Source organism: Trichosurus vulpecula, chromosome 2 (genome assembly GCF_011100635.1).
Source record: "Trichosurus vulpecula isolate mTriVul1 chromosome 2, mTriVul1.pri, whole genome shotgun sequence".
In the NCBI taxonomy this organism is placed as follows: domain Eukaryota; kingdom Metazoa; phylum Chordata; class Mammalia; order Diprotodontia; family Phalangeridae; genus Trichosurus; species Trichosurus vulpecula.
The window spans coordinates 329,108,769-329,127,778 of NC_050574.1; the positions used below are offsets into that span (position 1 = coordinate 329,108,769).

The following is a 19,010-nucleotide window of genomic DNA, read 5'->3' on the forward strand; positions in this document are numbered from 1 at the left end:
GTGCCATCTCACAGCCTTTAATTTATTCCCTCTGTTTCCTTCCTGTGATGCAGGCTGCATGTGGTCCATCTGCGGCATCCATGACCAGGGCTGGGCGGAACGCGAGATCTTTGGAAAGATCCGCTATATGAATTACGCCGGCTGTAAGAGGAAGTTTGATGTGGCAGAGTTTGAGCGGAAATACAGCCCTGCAGATTAAGGGAGCACCAGGGCCCCGCGCCCACCTCTCCAGTCTTTCCACCTGCAACTTCTCTTCTCGAGTCCGGTTTCTTTCCTGCACAAAGCCCTCTGTCCAGAGGGCAGTGGCAGGGAGAGCCTGCGCCCAGGCTCCAGCTCTTTTGTTTAAATGGCTTTGCTGGCTCCTGTTCTTTCTTGTTTCTCACCTCCTTCCAAGCATCAACGCTTTGTTTTATGTGACACAGAATCTCCCTCCGACTTAACAAGGGTTTTTGGTTGTCTGTTTCTAAGAGTTCCAGAGGTGTTACTTGGAAATTTATGTCAAACTAGAATCCAGCTTTCCTTGCTTTCTGTTTTCCTAGGTCCAGTACTCAAAAAGGTTAAGAATTCCTGTTTTAGGCGGCCTAGGTATTTATCTAGATATACTGCTGTTGGAAGGATGGGCAGAATGGGGCAGGTGATCTTTGATGTGAACTGAACCTTGGTCCTGAGGTTGCTAGGCTGCCCAGGAGAACCATTTACAGCTTGAGGTTTGTTTGTTGCCTTGGTGATGGTTACTGGCAACAAAATAGATGTCCTTCATTTGGGGAAGTGGTTTAACAGATGGCGGTACCTGAATAATGAAATAATTACTGTGCTGTAAGAAATGAAGACAGAAGGATGGAAAGACTGAACTGATGCAGAATGAAATAAGCAGACACAGTGGGTACAGTGATATAAAGAACAACCTCAAAACAATCAAAACCGAATGCTGGGAAATTAGAAAGACCAGTCTTGGCCCCAAAGAAGAGAGAGGAGACACCTTCTTGTGTTCTTTTGTAGAAGTGGCGAACAAGGTTGTGAGACATTACATGTATCATCAGATGTTTTTTTGAAATGTTCAGTTTTGTGCAACTTAATTATAAGGAATGTTCTCCAGGAAGTGGTGGGGGATGAATATGGTAGGAAATATAGGAGGCGTATAAACAAAAGATATCAATAAAATTTATTTTTTACAATAGCCTAAAGCTTTATAGATGTGTCCCTGAAATGTTCAGATATACATCTTGAGAGTTTTGTTCATACCTTCTCTGGAATTTGGTTTCTGTATCTGGGGAACCTAGAACCCGCACTTTCTGTTGATGGGAGTATTCAGTCTTTCTTCGTTAAATCTCTCTTGACTTTATAAAATCCATTGAAATGCAGCTTTTGTCTATACCTCTGTGAGAATGTGTCTGATTCAGAATTATGTAGTTTTCAATCACTCAAATCAGGTGTTGGGTTGTGGGGGATGGGGTGGTAGCAGTGCATAATTCATCCTCTCCTTAGGGTATTTCCAGCAAATTATTAATTACCAAGTCAAACCAACCTTTAGAAAGCCTTTGTTGTCTTCTCACAAGCTGTGTACATACACATCCGTTGTGACTTTAGCCCATGGGGGATGGGAGCCTTTTCAACTACCTTTGACTCCATGTGATAGAATTGAATTTGTGGACTCATTTACAGAGCTCATTCTATTTTTTTTTCCATTGTTGGATGAGAAAAGCAAGATCCTAGTTTGCTTAAATGTTAGGGAAATTAATAAGCAAAACCCCAAACCTATTCCTTCTGGGGAGCTCAGATCTAGAGCTGAAAAGGACCAACTAGTAGAATTGGCATAGGCTAAGTCATCTGACCCTCTTGTTTTATAGATGGGTAAACTGAGGCCCAGGGAAGCTAACTTTTTTCTAAGGTCATCAGGGGCAGGATTTGAACTCTAGTTCTCTGGTTCCAGAACCAAGGCTGCTCTTTCATCACAGCACCTTGCCTTACAGGATACAATCATCTACTTGAGACCAGATTGCCATTCAATTAAGGAATTTGGCTTTACTGCAGAAAATCAGGGGCTACTTAGAAGACTGTGAAGACGTGGGGGTGGAGGCTCATTTTCCTCAACTATAAAAGGAGGGAGTTGGACCAGATGATAGAATTCTAAGGTCCCTTCCAACTCTGATGACTGTATCATCTGGTGGCAGTGGGCCGGATGGACTGGAAGGCCTCTCCAGTAGTTCGATGCAAAGGAACAAGGACCTGAACAAAGGTGATATCAGTGGGAATGTAAAGGAAGGGATGGATGGAGGAGATACAGCAGAAGAATCTATAGGACTCAGTGACCCATGAGCTATGAGTCCAAGGTTGTGCTTGTTACAGCACCTGAGTCGCAGACATAGTAGCCAAACATAACTTATGATAGATGCTGGTGACTGGGGAATAATGGTACTTGGAAGCAGACCCTGCTCCCTTCCTTGGGACTATTAAAAGAGCATTAAAATTTTTTCCATTCTAAAGCCTGTGGACTAATCTGAAATAGCAATTCTCTGCAGATTGCTCCAGAGCCTCAGGCAGTTTTGCAAAGGGACAGTGGGTACTGTGTCACTGCTTACACAGAGGAAGATGACTCCTGAGTGGCTGAGGGGATGCTGTGTACCTGCTGTAAAAGACTTCAGATGGTTCTAGAGGTTCTTAGACCTTCCCATATGGAGAATGGACCTCCTGGGAAGCAGTGGGGAAAGACTTTCAGTGGTCAACTATAGCCCTTTGTCTCCCCCAACCAGAAAAACTCCCTTGATCCTTCCATTCCCACAACCGTCCTCTATCTCTTCTGCCCTTTGTGCCTAAACTCCCCCAAAAGGACGTCTCCGATAGGTGCCTCCACTTTCTGTCCTCTGACTCTCTAAAGTAGCTACAATTGGCTTCTGACTTCACCATTCCACCCAAACTGCTCTTTCCAAAGTGGCCAAATCCAAAGGCCTCTCCTCAGTCCTCTCGGCAGCTTTCGACCCTGTCAACCACCGTCTCCTCCCAGACGCTCTCTTCTCTCTGGCTTTTTTGGGGCACTACTCTGCTGGTTCTCCTACCTTTCGGGCTGCTCCTTCTCAGTCTCCTTTTCCTCTTCCAGATCATACCCTTAACTATAAGGGTTCTGTGCTGGGCCATCTCTTCGCCCTTTACACTACTTCATGTGGTGATCTCATCAGTTTCCATGGATTTAATTATCTCTATGCTAATGCTACTCAAATCTCTCTGTCCCTCCCCAGCCTCTCTGCCGACCTGCAATCTTGTATATCCAACTGCCTTTCAGGCATCTCTAACTGGATACCCAGTAGACATCTTAAACATATTCAGAACAACGCATTCTTTCCCAACTCAAACCTCCTCCCCCCATTCCACTTTCCCTTTTACTATAGAGGGCAGTACCATCCTCCCAGGCCCTCAGGCACACCATCATCCCGGCCTCTCCCATCCCACCCCCAATATCTAGTCTGTTGCCAAAGCCTGCTGATTTCATCTCATGTCTGTCCCCCTTCTGTGACGCTGACCTCAGTCTAGAGCAGGGCACTACCACTCCACATCTGGATTATTGCAACCACCTACCTCAAGGCACCCCCACCCCCAACCATCATTCAGCCACCAAAAGTGATTTTCCTGAAGTGCAGGTCAGACCACGTCACTCTACTTGTTAAACCCCAATGGTCCTCTACTGCCTGGCGAACCAAATACAAAACACTGTTTGGTATTCAAAGCCCCTCCTACCTTTCCAGTCTCCGTATGCTTTACTCCCAACATGTACTCTTTGATCTTCTAGCATTGGCTTCCAGGCAGTTCCTCGGACAAGACAGATCTCTTTCTTGCCTCTGGGCATTTTCTCTGGCTGTCTAGAATGCTCTCCCCCCTCAACTCCACCTATCAACTTCCCCGGCCTCCTTTAAGCCCCAACGAAAATCCTATTTTTTACAGGAAGCCTTTCTCAATCCCTCTTAATTTCAGGGCCTTCCCTCAGTCCATTGTTTCCTTTTTATCCTGTATACGGCTTGCTTTGGTATCTATGTGTTCGCATGTTTTCCCCCATTAGATTGTCTTTTGCCTCTTTTTGTATCCCTAGTGCACAGTGACTGGCAAATGGCAGGCGTTTGACAAATGCCTGTCTACGGGAGCAATGACCTCCTGAGAAGCAATGACAACCTTCAATGGCTAACTGTAAGCCTGGTAAGGTGGGCACAGTACGGGAGCCAGCCTCATTGAGGTTTGAGCTGAGATATTTTCGCGCTCCCAAGCTCATTTATTCTTATATATTTCCTGGTATGTTCTAACCTGTAGAAGAACTTCTCCAATTTGTTTCTTTGATACTCTTCTCTGTGACGGTCTCTTGTGTAACGCCTGCTGGGGAGGGACAGTGATAGTGAGTATAAAGCATGCTGGTGATGGCAGGCTTTCCCTCCTTTCCTCTCCACATAGGCAGGCCAAACCTCAAATCATCTACCCACGCAACTGGTGCCTACATATTCAGACAACTCACATACATATCTTACGTTCTCTCATCAGTCTTCCCCTATCAATACTGAAAAAATGTCCTGCTCCCCTCTCTCAGACTAGCCTGGGTACATGTTCTCTGGAAGCAGCTGGAGTAACGACCATCAAGGAGGGACAAGGGCAAAGGGGTCTTCCACAGAACCACCATATAGCAGAAGCCTCTTTCCAAAAGCCCTGAAGGGATAAGAATAATCAATCATTAAGATGAGGCAGCGAGGTGGTGGAGTGAGTAGAGCACGGCCCTGCAGTCAGGAGACTTTTACCTACAACTTGGAATACCATAGTTTTTTTTTTCAGTCTCTCTAGCAGAAATAGGTTAGGTATGATCAGGAACCAACTTTAGAAGATGAATTTGTTTTCGATGTGGGTTTGAATACCCACAAGGAAATGTCAAAGAACCATCTGGAATTTTAAGAGGAGAGACTAAGAGAGAAGCCTAGGCTGGGGCTATAGATGAACAGAGCTGATGGGTGAAGCTGCTGAACCAAAAGAGGTGGATGTTTAATAAGTCACTTATGTTCTAGCCAAACTAATACGACGTCTAAAAGATCCTTTTGTCTGCATGCATTATGGCCCCTACTGGGAAACCTGCCCATTCTTGGACACGCTCGGCTCCCGGTGGGCCCCTATCAGTAAGGACAGGAGACAACAGGAAGAATTTCATTTCCTTAGTTTATTAAAGGTGACACTGGACTGTTAGGCTGTGTAGGAAGTACAATACGGCAAGCAAAAATCCAGCTCAGAATACAATGTACTTTATGACATACAGACGGACCATCTCTATTTATACTCAACACATTAATAACATTATTTATTACAAGAGACTTGAATGTCTTGGTGGAGAGAGTCAAGAACAGCCTCATTGGTGTAGAATATTTACTTTCCACCCCTCTGCCGTGTCTTGAATCTTATCCCCACTTTTATACACAGCTGCCTTTTCTTTCACTTACAGAAAATATATACTTGGTTCCACTCACTCCATACAGGAGAAGCAACTTTCTTCAGTGGCTCCTTTACCCCACTCCCAAATTAAATCAGTGCATAGAGAAATCCCTCTTCATACAGAACACTGGGTTTTCAGATACTGAAAAGTTGGAAAACTGCTTTTAAAACATTCTCATGTTCCACCCCCACACACACACATACAATATCCTTCTCCCTTTTTCTGCCCTCCCTGCTCCTCACCCCCACCCCCCAAAAAACAAAACTCAAAACCAAGGGCCCTTTGGATGGTGATAGGGATGTGACAGTTACTGAACCAGATTAACAACTTGGAATGAAATGAAGGAAATGAAAGAACCAGAAAACTGCAAGATTCCCCAGCTGGGCTGAGGAGCTAACAGCAGCGTTTCTAGTAGTAAACCTTAGCTAATGGCAAACAGGCAGGGAAGCTAGACCGCACATTTCTCCCTCAGTGAGGGACTGAGATTAAGGAAGCGTGGCCTGGTGGCCTATGTCAAAACTGGAGGCAGAGATCACCAGCAGGCCTGAGGTGCCATCACAACAGCTTTTCAAGGCTCATCTCCAGGTTCTGGGAGCTGGCAAATGGGCTTCCAGGCCTAAAGGTGGAGAGAGCATGGGCAAGGCTGGACATTAGGCTTTCTGGAGGCTCAAGCTGCAATGACCAGAGGCCAGCACTCGGGTCTTTACAGCCACACTGAGGATCCTCCAAAGGAGTTGCACTACTTACCTACCTCGGCCATGCTTGGACCACACCTTTTCTTCCACTGACAGACACTTCTATTGTGCTTAAGCCTCATTCATTCTAACAGCCTCCACTGAACGACTTTCAGTTTCCCTCCCTGAGACAGCACGTGGGCAAGACTACCCACATTAGACACACACAACAGCAGGAAGACAGGAACATGCAGACAAACATGCCCAACAGCAGTCCATATAGCAGCAATCCTCAGTATGGGGATATTGGTTTTACTCGTGGTAGACAAGGACACAGACATCAACAGGAAAGTGACCAAAAAACCCTCCACAAATGCATACATTTCCAAACTGAAAATTTTTCCCCAAAGTACATAAAATGAGAAAAATAATTTAAAACTAAAAGGACAATTGGATACCTAAGTGTCTCCAGGCCAGGTCAAGAGTTTTTAAGTGTATAACTGGCAACAGTGGACTCGTGTCTAGAGAAAGGGGGAACATAAGTCACTTGCCCACAGGGACACAGACACTTACAGTGACAGCTTAGCTATGCCTCCCCTAGTGGAGAGTACCTACCACAAAAGGCATGACAACAAAGACTGGGCACCAAGGGTGGCATTGGGTTCACTGCTGGACACAAAGAGGAAAGAGAGCCAGGCTTTACCTACAGTCACCAATGACCAGAGGCCCAAGCAGTGGGACAACCCTTAAGCAAGGCAGTAGGATTTCTGCACTCAGTTTATGGTGATATTAGGGAACCGGCCTGATTGCCAAAGATCCTCCCTGTACCACGATGCTGAAATGGCTAAGTGTTAGAATTTTAACATGCAACAAGGGCTGACAGAACAGGAGAGACACGCGTCAACCCCACCTACATGTAGAATCCCCTTTAAAGCAGGCAATGAGCTGCTGCCTCAGTTACACCTGCTTTGGATGGATGGCTATGGGGGCCACTGTCAGAGGGCTGTTCTGTTCCTGTACCTTATGTCAACCCCACCAGAACAGGCTCTGTGGACATTGTGTTTGCCTGGGAAATGAGAGTAGGTGCAGTGTGCCCAGGATGCTATTTCTGCTTTATGCTGCTCCTCCTCGGGGTTTAGTTTAACTCAATTCCAGGGTTGGAGAGATACAGAAAAAAACCATTTCCTGTTTTAGTAGGAAAGGAGAAGCAAGGGAGTTCTGCTAGGGACTTGGGAGAGCCTTGGTTCAGAAACTCTAGTACCAACTGGAAAAGAGTGGGATATGTGCTAAGGACATGAAGGGCAGGCTGGCCCTGAAGGACCAGAAGGTGGCACAGGAAGTCAGGTCCTGCAGTCCTTGACCACTGCCAGTCCTGGTGGAAATGCCTGGCTCCCAACAAATCCTCTTCTACAGCAGACTGGAAAGCAAGGAGCCCAGTAACCTGGCACATATCAGGTAAGGTGCCTAGATGAGGGGCTCATATTAGTTATAAAAACAAAATAAAAAACCCTCAGGGTGGCGGATGGGTGGGTGGGGGGAGTCCACAGGACGGCTCCGTGTTGAGTGTCTTGTGACACACACCATTCTTCAGGTGGCCTCCAGAGCCACCACCTCGGCCGTCTCGTCCTCGTAATCAGACACACAGGACTCCAGGCTCTGCTTGGCCAGCAATTCTCTCCGGGCTTGCAACCGTGTGCACTTGGGGCAGCTTCCAGACTTGAAGCAGGCTTTGTGGTAACAAGCTTTACACTCTACACAGGATTAGAGGCAGGGGGCAGGGTGAGAACAAGGAGAGAAACAAAGAGAACAAGTCTCTGTTATTCCAGGCTTGGATTAATTACTACTCACCCACAAAGTGAAGCCTAGCACTACCAGAATAACACAGGTGGTTGTTCATTAAAACAAACAAGAACACATTTGCAATTCCAGAGCTGGAAGCTCTGAGATCATCTGGTTCATGCCTTTATTTTACATATTTTATTTTAGATTAAGAAAACTGAGGCCCCCAAAGTTATAAGACTTGGTTCCAGTCACTTGGTAGCCAGTGGCCCATCTAGGACTAACATCCAGCCCTCCTGACCCTCACTGTTATCCTTGTCAGGATTCCAAAAGGTAACTCTTGACAACCAAGAAGACAGCACGACATGGCTTACTTTTGTTCTCTCCCCTTTCCCTTTGGCCTCACCTTCACAGGTCCGGCACTTATGAAGTTCAAATGGAAAAATGATATCATCCTCATTCTGACAGAACTCACAGATAAAGCCCTTGGCTTGGCAGAGCTGAAGAAGAAAGCAGACAGGAAAGAGATGAAGGGCAGAATACCAAGGGCCAGCATGAAGGGGCTGTGACACTGGAGGGCAGTGTGAACAGGGAGTGGGACCTAGGGAGTCAGGACACACAGGGCCCAGCTGTAAAGTCTGCATGGCTTCTTCTTGTGGCCATGAGATCTGATTCCCTTCCTTCCACGTACTACAAACTCTAAAGCCCCACAGTGGAAAAAGAGGGCAGAGTTAAGCCTAGCAACATAGGTCAAGAATGTTGGGCAGAGGGGCAGCTAGGTGGTGCAGTGAGCAGAGTACTGGCCCTGGAGTCACGAGGACCTGAGTTCAAATCCAGCCTCAGACACTTGACTCACTTATTAGCTATGTGACCTTGGACAAGTCACTTATAACCTCAATTGCCCTCCCTCCCTCCCAAAAAAAAAAATGTTGGGCAGAAGCTCTGGAGAGAAAGGCCAAGAGCAAGACTGGATTCCTGATGCTCTTGGCCATGCAGCTGAATCTCAATGAGGGGAAAGAAGAGAAGGCAGTGTCCTCAAGGCCAGTTAGCAAAATTCTCTGTATCTAGGGCATCTTAAATGCACCGCTCCAGTTTGGGTTATCATTTAACAACAAAATGTCCTAAGTACACAACAGACACTAAATGTAAAAGTCATCTCTCCACCAGGGAAGCGGAAACTTTTGTCCTCCTCCTAACCACGAGCAAGATTCTCTGCCTGTCCCTTGCTCCAAGCTCCTCAACAGGGGAGACCCTAAGAGCTCAAAATGGAAATTGTCTGAGCACTGAAGGAAGGGATCTGGATTTCAGGCACTCGGAACACCAAGAACTTGTGCCAGGTGACTGAAGGACACTGCCAGGACTGAAGTCTCCTAGTACTTGCTCCTCCAGAAAGAGAAGGCTTCCCTTCTCGTTATCTGCATAGATTCAAGAACAATCCAGTAGAAAGCAATCCTGTGCTGTTTCCTTCACTGTTTACTCAGAACTGAACTGTCAATCAAAGCATTCACATGAATCAAAAAGCAAGAAATTCCCACCATGCAGTGCTGCACATGTGCGGTGCCTGCCCTGGCGAGCTCCGCAAGCTGAGGCGCCAGCTCCCCCTTCTTGGTGGCAGTCAAGTCACTGAGGGAGTACAGGTGGAGATCTTCCGTCAAGTGGCCTGGCACTGTGTCAAAGGCATCCAGGAGGCTGTGAGGACACAGGAGGAAGATACAGTGGGGATGAGGCTCTGTGGGAGCCCTCTACATCAGACCACAGCGTGGGCAGCCACAGAGCCTCGCACCTAGCCCGAGTATGCCCCTGATCTGCCTACCTTCTCTAGCCCAACCCACTCCCCCCACCCTGACAGTGAGTAGGCTCCTGAAAAGTGACCCTTTTCAATTAAATGGGAGACAGATGACAGCCTTCCTTCATACTGCCATTCACCACCACATGAGATGAAGGTGACCAAGGCAAAACTGGCAATGGAGTCTTCACGTTGCCATTTTTAGCTCTCCCAAGAGCCGATGGTCTGGGCTTTACTTAGGTGAAACTTAGAAACATAGAAACCATAAAGCAGTGGTTCTCAAAGGGTGGTCCATAGACCCCTGGGGGTCTTATGAGGAAGGGAATGTGGGGGTTACAAGGCCAAAACTATTTTCCTAGTAATAGTAAGATGTTATTTGCCAATTAAAAGAACTCCTCTCTTTTCTAACTATTTGCGTAAGGCTGGATTTTCTTCACGTATATATCAATCAAAACAGCATCACAACAGATTGAATGCTGACACAGGTGTGAGAATCTGTTTTCTATTAAGCTAGAAATTAAATAAATCTGTATTAATATGTAAAACACCGGCACTCTTCTCACTGAATTTTGTTTCAGAAAATAGTTTTTTCATAAAAATGTTACTGATGTTAAGATGTAATAGATTTATTTTAAAATAAACTGATATTTTAAAAATCTGTCAGTTTTCATTTCTAATACAGTAAATATCAGTACTGAACAACTCAATGATTTTGAATTGCGTGAAGAAGTCCCGACACCCAAAAGTCTGACAGTGGCTCCTAGAAAGGGATCCCAGGGTTGTACAGCCCATGGAAGACTCACTCTTTTGCTAGCCGGCAAGTCTTGAACATGTTCTTCATGTGGTACAGCTGGATCCGCAACAGCTGAGTGAAGAGACGTGAGGGAAGGGGAAGAGAACAAGGGGAAAAAAGGGGAAGTTAGGGCTTCAGAAGAGGCCGACTGCTCTGCACCTGAGACGCCTACTCCTGAGGAAACTATACTGGAAGGCTCCTCAGAAATGCAGCAGGCCATGAATTTAAGAAGACCCAGTATGCCAGGACAGCCTGCTCCCAAAGGCAGTCCAAGTTTTGACAGACCTGGGGAACCCGGGCCGTCCAAGTTACCCGGGTGGCCTGCTCAAATTCACAATGCTGATGGCTGAGCTGGGAAAATAACTCAGAAAGCCCAGCCCTCAGACACTTAATACGGAATCTACCAGTAACAATACTTTTGAGTGACTCATGTCCACAGATTTATTTCAGATCCACAGGGCATTAAATCTGCTTCTCTGGAGCAGGTAGTCAGGACCATTCTCAGGTTTGGGATTCTGCCTCAGGCTAAACATCTGGGAAGGGGGAAGAAAAATCAGGAAGAGAACCTAACTTAAAAGCCCAAGGCCAAGAGGATGAAAAGGAGGAAGCTATAAGGAGAGCCTGAGTGATGCACAAAAGACAGGAGGCGAAGAGAAAGACAAGAGTCTAGGATGGATCCCTTCCCAGGACCTTACCCGGATTTGATTAAGCAGTTTGACCTTCCTATAGAGGGCACTGTTGATGTCCTGCACATTGAAGAGAGGATCGTTCCAAATCTTGGTAAGCAGGTCCTTAGAGAAGTTGCTGACATAGTACTTGCTGAAGTCCCATTTGCGCAGAATGCGGCTAGGGATGACTACCTGGGCATTCCCATGGCAGCACTGGCAGAAGTACTTGCCCAGATATTCACAGTAACGAAGCCGCTTGATGTAGTCTGGGGGGCAGGAAGGCCAAGGTAGACAGTGATAGTAAAGCTAGGGTCCTATAATCTAAGAGTGGGGAATAGGTGGTGTCTTTGGAGGGAAGGAGGGCACAGGAATAACAGAATCTCCCCTGAAGGCTGCTAGGGATCTAGCCTTAGGGACCTGACTGAAACACCTAGCTTTCGCCTTCATCACAATCCCAGGGACACAATCTAAGACAACCAATGATGTTCACGCAGACTGCTAGGGTTCTCCCAACTTCACCCTTCCCTCTCTTGGTCTCTTTCTCCCTCCCCTTGATACTGTCCATCGTTCTTTTTTCATCTCTTCTCTGAACATCCCTCCTTGTCTCTCAAGTGTGGATCATGGGGGAAGAGGAACCCATGGAGCAAGGTGGGAAGAAGGAGGTACTCACCAGGGTCTGTTCTAATGCCACACCCTGCACAGCGGTAATTCTGCTTTGCCACAGCAATTTTTCTCCTGTGGGAAGAGGGCGTGAGTCAAAGATTGGCAGACACTTGGCTAGTGTATCTTGCGTGCCTTCACAAGAGGCTGGGAGATACTAATATTGGGCTTTCACTTCCCAAGAGTAGATTATGAAGAGAAGAGAATTTGCTTTTTGCAGGTTGGGCCATCTGGCTTTTGTGACCCATTTACCAGCAGGACCTCATAAGGACCATAACTGACCCTGGGGGAATAAGGCTGTAATTTAAGTAATGGATGCCTACAGTAGACAGCCTTCACATCAGAATACAGGATCAAAAAGCAGAGAAGGAAGGGCAATAATAGAATAGAAGGAAATGACTCAATACCAAACATTGTAAAAACAGCAGAAACCCCTCAAAACCATTGAAAAGAGGATGAAGATCAAGGAATGCCAGTAGCTAGTGATCTTGTTAAAAGAATAACTCTGGGTGGGTACCAGAGCTAGTGACTAGTGTCACTAATCAACCCCTTGAAAGAATAAGATTCAGGAGAGGCCATAATCTTCTCCCAATTATGGGGAATTAGATGAGATGGTAAGGTCCTATAGTTGATGAGGTCACATACTGGGAAAGGGTGAAAAGATTTCTCTGGCCAAGCAATCACTGGCACCTTATGAAACAAATGTGGTCAGTGGTTGCTTACGTGGGGGCAGGATGGACATTAAAGATTATCTGGGGACGGGGTGGGGCCCACTCCAGGTTCCCTCGAACTCTGATGCGTAGCTTGTAGATGTCGGCATGCTGCCCATCATCTGGCGAGATGGGCAATGAATCAGGGATGGGAAGGAGCTGGAAGAGAGAGACAAGAGTGACCTGGAGGGCAGCAGCACAAGAAATCCAGCCCTCCCTTGTTGATTAATCAACAAGAATTTATTAGGCCCCTACTACTTGCAAGATACTGTGCTAGGGCATACAAAGACAAAAATGAAACTGTCCCTGCCCTCCAGAAGCTCATGATCTATCCCATATATTTTGCGGGTGAACAAATGCTGTGACTGAAAGACACCTCAGTAGCAACCTTAGCTTTCTCTCTGAGTCAGTTCTGTCCCTGCCCTATCTTCCCTGGACTCTATCCTAGCTGCTCCATCTGAGCCAAAGTACATAGTTCTCAGGCACAATTTTCCAACAATCTCCCAAGAACTCCTCTCTGCTATTAAAATTCTGTCGCTGTCTTCGATTGGGAACCATGGCTCAATGGGAGGAGATCATTAGGGTGCCAACCCAGAATCCCATGTCTGGTTTGGGGCCAGACGTAGCTTTAGTCTAGGATCAGGAGGTATTAATCTTTTTTATTTTGACTGTCACTGTCAAAGGTGACTCCTTTAGTGGTCTGTTGAAATTTATGGCCTCTTCCTCAGAATAATGTTTTTAAATGCATAAAATAAAATATATGAGATTACAAAGAGAATAAATTTTGCTGAAACAGTTATCAAAATATTTTAAAAGAAGTTTATAGATACAAAGTTAAAAAACCCTGGTCTGGAGGATGTTGGGAAGGATGGTGGGTCAATCCTTCTGATCCCTAGGGATATGAGGGGGAACAGGGATAGGACTGGGTCCCTGGATTTGCTATGGAATTAACAAAAAGCCTGAGACTGACCCCAAACTCAGCTGGCCTCTCTCTGAATGAATCTGACAAAATGTCCTGCATTTTATTGACACTCTGCTTTTCTTCCTATGGATGAGAGGAGACTAGGATTAGGGTCAAGTTTCACCATGTGGAAAGCTATCTAAAACCCCCAAAGCAAAACAAAAAGAGAAAAAGTCTATTCTGGGGTGAAGAGGCAAGTTGTCTATCCCAGTAAGCCTGTCTCTGGCTCCCTCACAGACAGAGCCGGGTGATAAAGAGATAGAAGCAGGAGTTCATTGCTTAGTCTAACGTGTGGCCTATGAGTACCAAAGTAGTGGATACACAAGCCACCCTTTTCCCTGATGGGAAAACCCTGGGCAGGAAGCATGCCTCTTCAACCCAGGTGTCATGTGTGCAAAGGACCTGGGAGGAGAAAGGAGAAATGCCATGAGAGGCAGCCTTGGGGCAAAGGCTTGAAGCTGGATGGAAGAGGGTGAAAGAAGCAGGAGGGGGGCCTTTACCTTCTGTGGGGCATCATGCTCAGGAACCAGCCACTCTAGCTCTGAGGCGGCTGGGAGCTGCATCCCCTCAAACTGCTTCAGAAGTCCCATGGCCACGGCCTCGGCCGATGTGGAATGCAGAAAACAGTGGGAGCTGGTAGTGAGAACAAGATGGGAAAGAGAGCATTTAGGCTGAGCGTTGGGAAGGAGGGAGGGCTATAGGGCCAGCCAGGGGACCCCCACCTCTTACCCAGGCTGTGGGAAGAAGGGAAGTGTGGATTGTAGGCCACAGTTTGTGTCAACTGGTTTTGTTTCCTTCTCTTTTTACCCTAATTGGAGGCAGGAGTTGCTTAGGGGGGCTTCTTTTCTTTTTTTAGATGAGGCACTTGGGGTTAAGTGACTTGCCCAGGGTTGCACAGTTAGAAAGTGGCAAGCATCGGAGCCCAGATTTGAATTCAGGTCCTCCTCACTCCAGGGCCAGTGGTCTAACCAGTGTACCACCTAGCTGCCCTAGGATCTGATTTTCTTGAATTCTTTTATTTTCATATTCAGAAACTAAGATCCCCTGCTTCCTCGGCTGGAATCTGATTTATGGTGCAGAAGAAAGTGAACTGGCCTTGAGTTCAAGTCCCAGCTTCCTTACCACGTAACCACTTAACACTTAAGAGGGGCTACCCCTCACTTCAAGTATGTGTTGTACTACGGCTTAATGCTTCTCAGAATAGAATCCTAGAATCTTAGAGGGAAAGGTAAGGAGTGGGATAAGCATTTATATGGTGCCTATTATGTGCCAGCATGGTGCTAAGCCCTCAACAAATACTATGTCATTGGAGCCTAGAGAAAGTCCTCCCTCCCTCCCTTCCTTTCTCCCAATACAGGAATCCTCTCCCAACACCCCTGGACAGGTAACTTTTTCATGCCTCCATGCTCACCATTACTGGACCTGTAGCCCAGCTCTGGAGGCACCCAAGGCCTTTTACCCCCAGTCCCCCAAGAGACCTGACGTTTCTCCTTATACTACGGGAAGGAGGTTTTACCAGGGAAATACTTACAAGGACTCTGAAGAAAGGTGGGATCTGCTGCTGGAGCTTGTGCTCCTCCTGATGTCAGCATCTGAATGCAAACAAAATGTTGGAGGAACAGAAAAAAGGGTGAATGACCATGAAGTAAGCAATCATTCTATGCTACTGCCAGCGAGGCACTCTGCAGGGGACAACTACGTGCTGTCTTCTATGGAGGATGAGAAGCAGGGTCACAGGTGGGAGAGAGCATCAGTGACTCCCTAGGCATAACCCATAGGTCAGTGGTCATGGGCGACACCACCAGGTGAGGATTAGGCTGAGTCAGTGATACTATGCACAGCACCAAGGGGGACAGAGTGGTTATGGACTCACACAAACACATACAAAAATCTGGTGGGATAAGACTAAAGGGTAAGCTAAGGAAGGATCCTAACAGGGATGGTGTCACACCACTGCCAGGTCAAAAGCAACAAGAAACAACCAAACCCAGCCAAACTCTGTTCTGACATGTCCTTGCCCCATCGCCACTGTGGTACTGCCCCAACAAATACTGAAACATCTCATAAGGGCCACAGTGGGAGAGACCTCTGGACTTTGGAGAGGGAGGGGGAAGGTCCTCAAAGATGAACGGCTTAGCCAAACAGGCTTCATCATCCTATGAAGTAGGGAGCACAGACATTTCTCCATGGTTCAATAAATCCCCAAAGAAAAAAAAAATTGAGTAAAACACAGACCTGGAAGGAGATACACTAAATAACTGTATGTACTCTTTCCTAGAGCTCTTTGGGTTAAATTAGTGAGAAGCTGGTACATTTTTTTACCTTCTTATCAAGATTTTTGGGAGTAAGTTTCTAGTATTGTCAACCACTCCCTATATTTACTTGAGACCTGGAGGAGAGGAAAGGGGGAGCAAGCAAAGGCTGCTGAGGTAGGCTGCCCAGCAGCCTCTACCGAGGTCAGGATGACCCAAATGCTCTGACCAGTCTAGTTCACTCCTTCAAAAGTCAGCTCAAAATTTACCATCCTTGATGAATTTCATCCCAAACTCTTGACTACTCCCCTGTTCTCTATTCCCTTAGCACTAATGTAACCTGATGAATTTTATGCTTACTGACATGGTGCCTAAATGTGTGTGTGCAGGTAGCCTTGTTCAAGTTATGGATCTCTGGCAAGAAGTCCAGAAGCAGATGGACATTGGAGAATACGTCCTTTGCTTACGTGAGCTGGATCATTTTTAATCAAGTGATTTCCCAGCAAATTCACAGGATCAGAGGATTCTAAGTCGGAAGAGACCTTAAGGGATGATCTAGTCTGATCTTGATATTTTACAGTAATAGCTGTCTTGCCCAAAGTCAAAGAGGCAATTAAGAAAAAGAGCTGGGACTCAAATTCAAGCCCTCTGAACCCAAATCAGTGCTCTTTCCCCTGCACATCAGATTGAATGAAGTATATACACTCTTTTGTACCATAAAGAGTTGGCTGAGCTTTAAAGTTCTTAGGTCCCCAAGGTATAAGAAAGGAAGGGAGGTTAGGAGGCATGTTTCCCAGAAATGGAAGAAGCTGCCATATTTAAAAGAGCAAAAGAAAACCCTCAGGTAACTAGTTCTCTTCAAGGTAAGGAGAAAATGTGACAGGACAGGTAGGAAAGGCATCTAACATTTCAAATGTCCTCAGTCACAACATGTTATATCTGTTAAACTTTGATGACTCTCTGTGAGTGCTCAAAAGCCTTACTGTGGAGGGCTGTGATTCCTCCAGTACAAAAGTCTGGCTCCAGCATTTAAGCCCCTACATAGTTTGGTCCAGGTCTCCATTTCTAGTATTTCTAGGAGATGGAAATTACATCATAAAACCCACTCTGACGCTTCTCAGGCAATGAAAGTCAAGACCGCTCAGGAACTTTGGGGATAACTATTTCCATCTCCTCCAAACCTCCTATTTTCTGCCAAGTCAGATGGAATAAAGAAGAAAACCAAACAGAAGTCACAACTACCTCTGCATTCACAGAAGATAACTCCACAGAACAAACTGCAACATTAGCTTCGAAGAAGAGATACTCTTGATATGTAGCTTACTGAATTGGGAGACCCTGAGCAGGCTTAAAAAAAACACAAAAACTCCTCAAGGATTTAGGATTTTAATCCTAAAAGAAATTCGATCTTTAGAAAGAAATTTCTTTACTGAATAGTCAAGGGAATAAATGCAGCTAGGAGGGGATGCAAGGATGTGTAAAGCGTCTTAGCGGAACAGACATGTCACAAAGGCCAAATAAGGCCCCATTCCTCATTAGACCTGACACCTAACCAAAGTAAAGAGATTATAATTATAATGGGAAAATCTGACAGTTCAGTAAAGACTTCTGATACTAAAATGGCTTGAGATCTGTTAGATCTGGGGTAAGTTAGTTCTATTCTACTATTCAAGAATGACTAATTAAATAATGACAGATAACAGTTAAGGATGAATGTGAAAGGTACCTAAACTACTGCATTTCTATACTGCTTTGATACTAATTTATATAAGAGTAATTAGTAATATTACTGAACATGTATTCTTAGTTATTTAATAAAACATTTTGCTTTTAATTATAACTCCACGGAAGAATGTGTTCTACCTTTGAGTGGTTAGCTCCTGGAAGAACTAGTGTTTGGCTCATGAGGCTTCATTATCCACCCGGTAAGAGCCAATCCTAAGCACAGGCTCTTGAATTTGGACTCCACAAACTTCCTGTCATACCACTCTATCATATCTTTCTACCTAGACAGCACCAGCGGCTAAATTGTAAATCTGATTTCTCATCCCTAATTTACCTCCTATGTTCACCATTGATCTTGGAATTTTCAGAGCAAGAGAGAATCAGAGAACCAAAGATGAGTGGCAGGGACTGTGGAGGCAGGGAGTTCAATAAGGCTCCTCCCATATATGTGGCTTCCATTTTCAGGTTTCTGCCTAGTTCCCCAAGAAGCCTTGTCATTCTCTAGAACACTAACATTGAGCTACATTTATCATAGGGCACACACACATGCTAGAGACATACGTAAACACACACAGAGAACACTCTTAACACAGGCTACCTGAAAACAATGAAGCCATGGACACTGACAATCCGTTCTTTGACGAGTGGATCAGGTTAGACCCATCACTACCATCTGTGTGATAATGGTAACAAAATGGTGCACTTCAGTGCTCAGGTCACAGGAAGAGGAAGTAACAGGGCAGGAATAAGACTGGAGCCCACTACCTCCTTCTGGGTGCCAGGACTTAACCCTTCGCTTTTACATCCCCAAATCAAACTCTGGCCTTCCTTGGGAAACTGAGGACAAGTTCAGCAAGCAGGTATCTATCAGAGCTCAAAGGATATTTTTATTCCGCCTCTCCAAACCCATCTGAAGGCATGCTCCCTATGGCAAGGTAACAATCATAGCCCCAGCTGGTCCACAAATGCACGCTCTATTTCTTGCCAGTTGAAAAAACTGAGCCTGACTAGTAACAGCCCCTGGGCAAGTGCACCAGGTCACTTCAGCGTTCATAAATAAGATGGACAACTCTCTTTCTATGGTCCTTAAGCTTTGGTGTCTGCAGGCAGATTCAGGTTCATAAAGCTACATTCATCTGTACACAGTGGGAGAAATACTAGGTCAGAAAGTCACCTTTGGTGAAGGTTTCACTTCTTAGCAATGACAGCCCATGAAATTTAAATGACTCAGAAGATCCCTCCCTCCTGGTTTCATGGGCTTGAAGGAAAACTGGAAGGATCTTTAAGCATCTTTCATGAAAAGAACTCAGAAGCGGCTTGTACACTTCTATGAAGAGTAACTTCCAAGTTATCTCGGGATTTTGAGCAATAAGCCAAATTTCAAATGGAGCAAAGATCCAGTTACTACATCTGAAAAGCTACATAAGCAAATGAGTTCCCTAGACTGATATGAACAGGAACCCAGAGTCTCTGAGACTGAAAGATCTATTCCAGCAAGCAAGCTACTGTGAATAATTATAGACACAGCCAGTTTGCTATAAGGGAATGTGTTT

At 45.7% G+C, this 19,010-nt stretch overlaps 2 protein-coding genes across 10 annotated transcripts in view; one reads left to right on the forward strand and one right to left on the reverse strand.

Moving 5' to 3' along the window:
* The window catches only part of LOC118840215 (deoxyribodipyrimidine photo-lyase), a 29,838-nt gene extending 28,477 nt beyond the window's left edge, over positions 1-1,361 (forward strand). For both annotated transcript variants that reach the window (XM_036747712.1, XM_036747714.1), the window contains one exon: positions 54-1,361. In XM_036747712.1, coding sequence (XP_036603607.1) covers positions 54-199 — 146 coding nt within the window. In that variant the 3' untranslated portion in view covers positions 200-1,361. The remainder of the gene's footprint in view (positions 1-53) is intronic.
* A 3,800-nt stretch (positions 1,362-5,161) lies between these two features.
* The window catches only part of RUBCN (rubicon autophagy regulator), a 74,841-nt gene continuing 60,992 nt past the window's right edge, over positions 5,162-19,010 (reverse strand). For 5 of the 8 annotated variants that reach the window (XM_036744670.1, XM_036744666.1, XM_036744663.1 and 2 more), the window contains 10 exons: positions 18,056-18,130; positions 15,012-15,072; positions 13,981-14,113; positions 12,533-12,678; positions 11,820-11,884; positions 11,177-11,415; positions 10,492-10,553; positions 9,438-9,591; positions 8,309-8,402; positions 5,162-7,874 (listed from right to left, as the gene is read on the reverse strand). In XM_036744670.1, coding sequence (XP_036600565.1) covers positions 7,711-7,874; positions 8,309-8,402; positions 9,438-9,591; positions 10,492-10,553; positions 11,177-11,415; positions 11,820-11,884; positions 12,533-12,678; positions 13,981-14,113; positions 15,012-15,072; positions 18,056-18,130 — 1,193 coding nt within the window. In that variant the 3' untranslated portion in view covers positions 5,162-7,710. The remainder of the gene's footprint in view (positions 7,875-8,308; positions 8,403-9,437; positions 9,592-10,491; positions 10,554-11,176; positions 11,416-11,819; positions 11,885-12,532; positions 12,679-13,980; positions 14,114-15,011; positions 15,073-18,055; positions 18,131-19,010) is intronic. The other 3 variants (XM_036744669.1, XM_036744667.1, XM_036744665.1) reach the window with 1 other exon arrangement.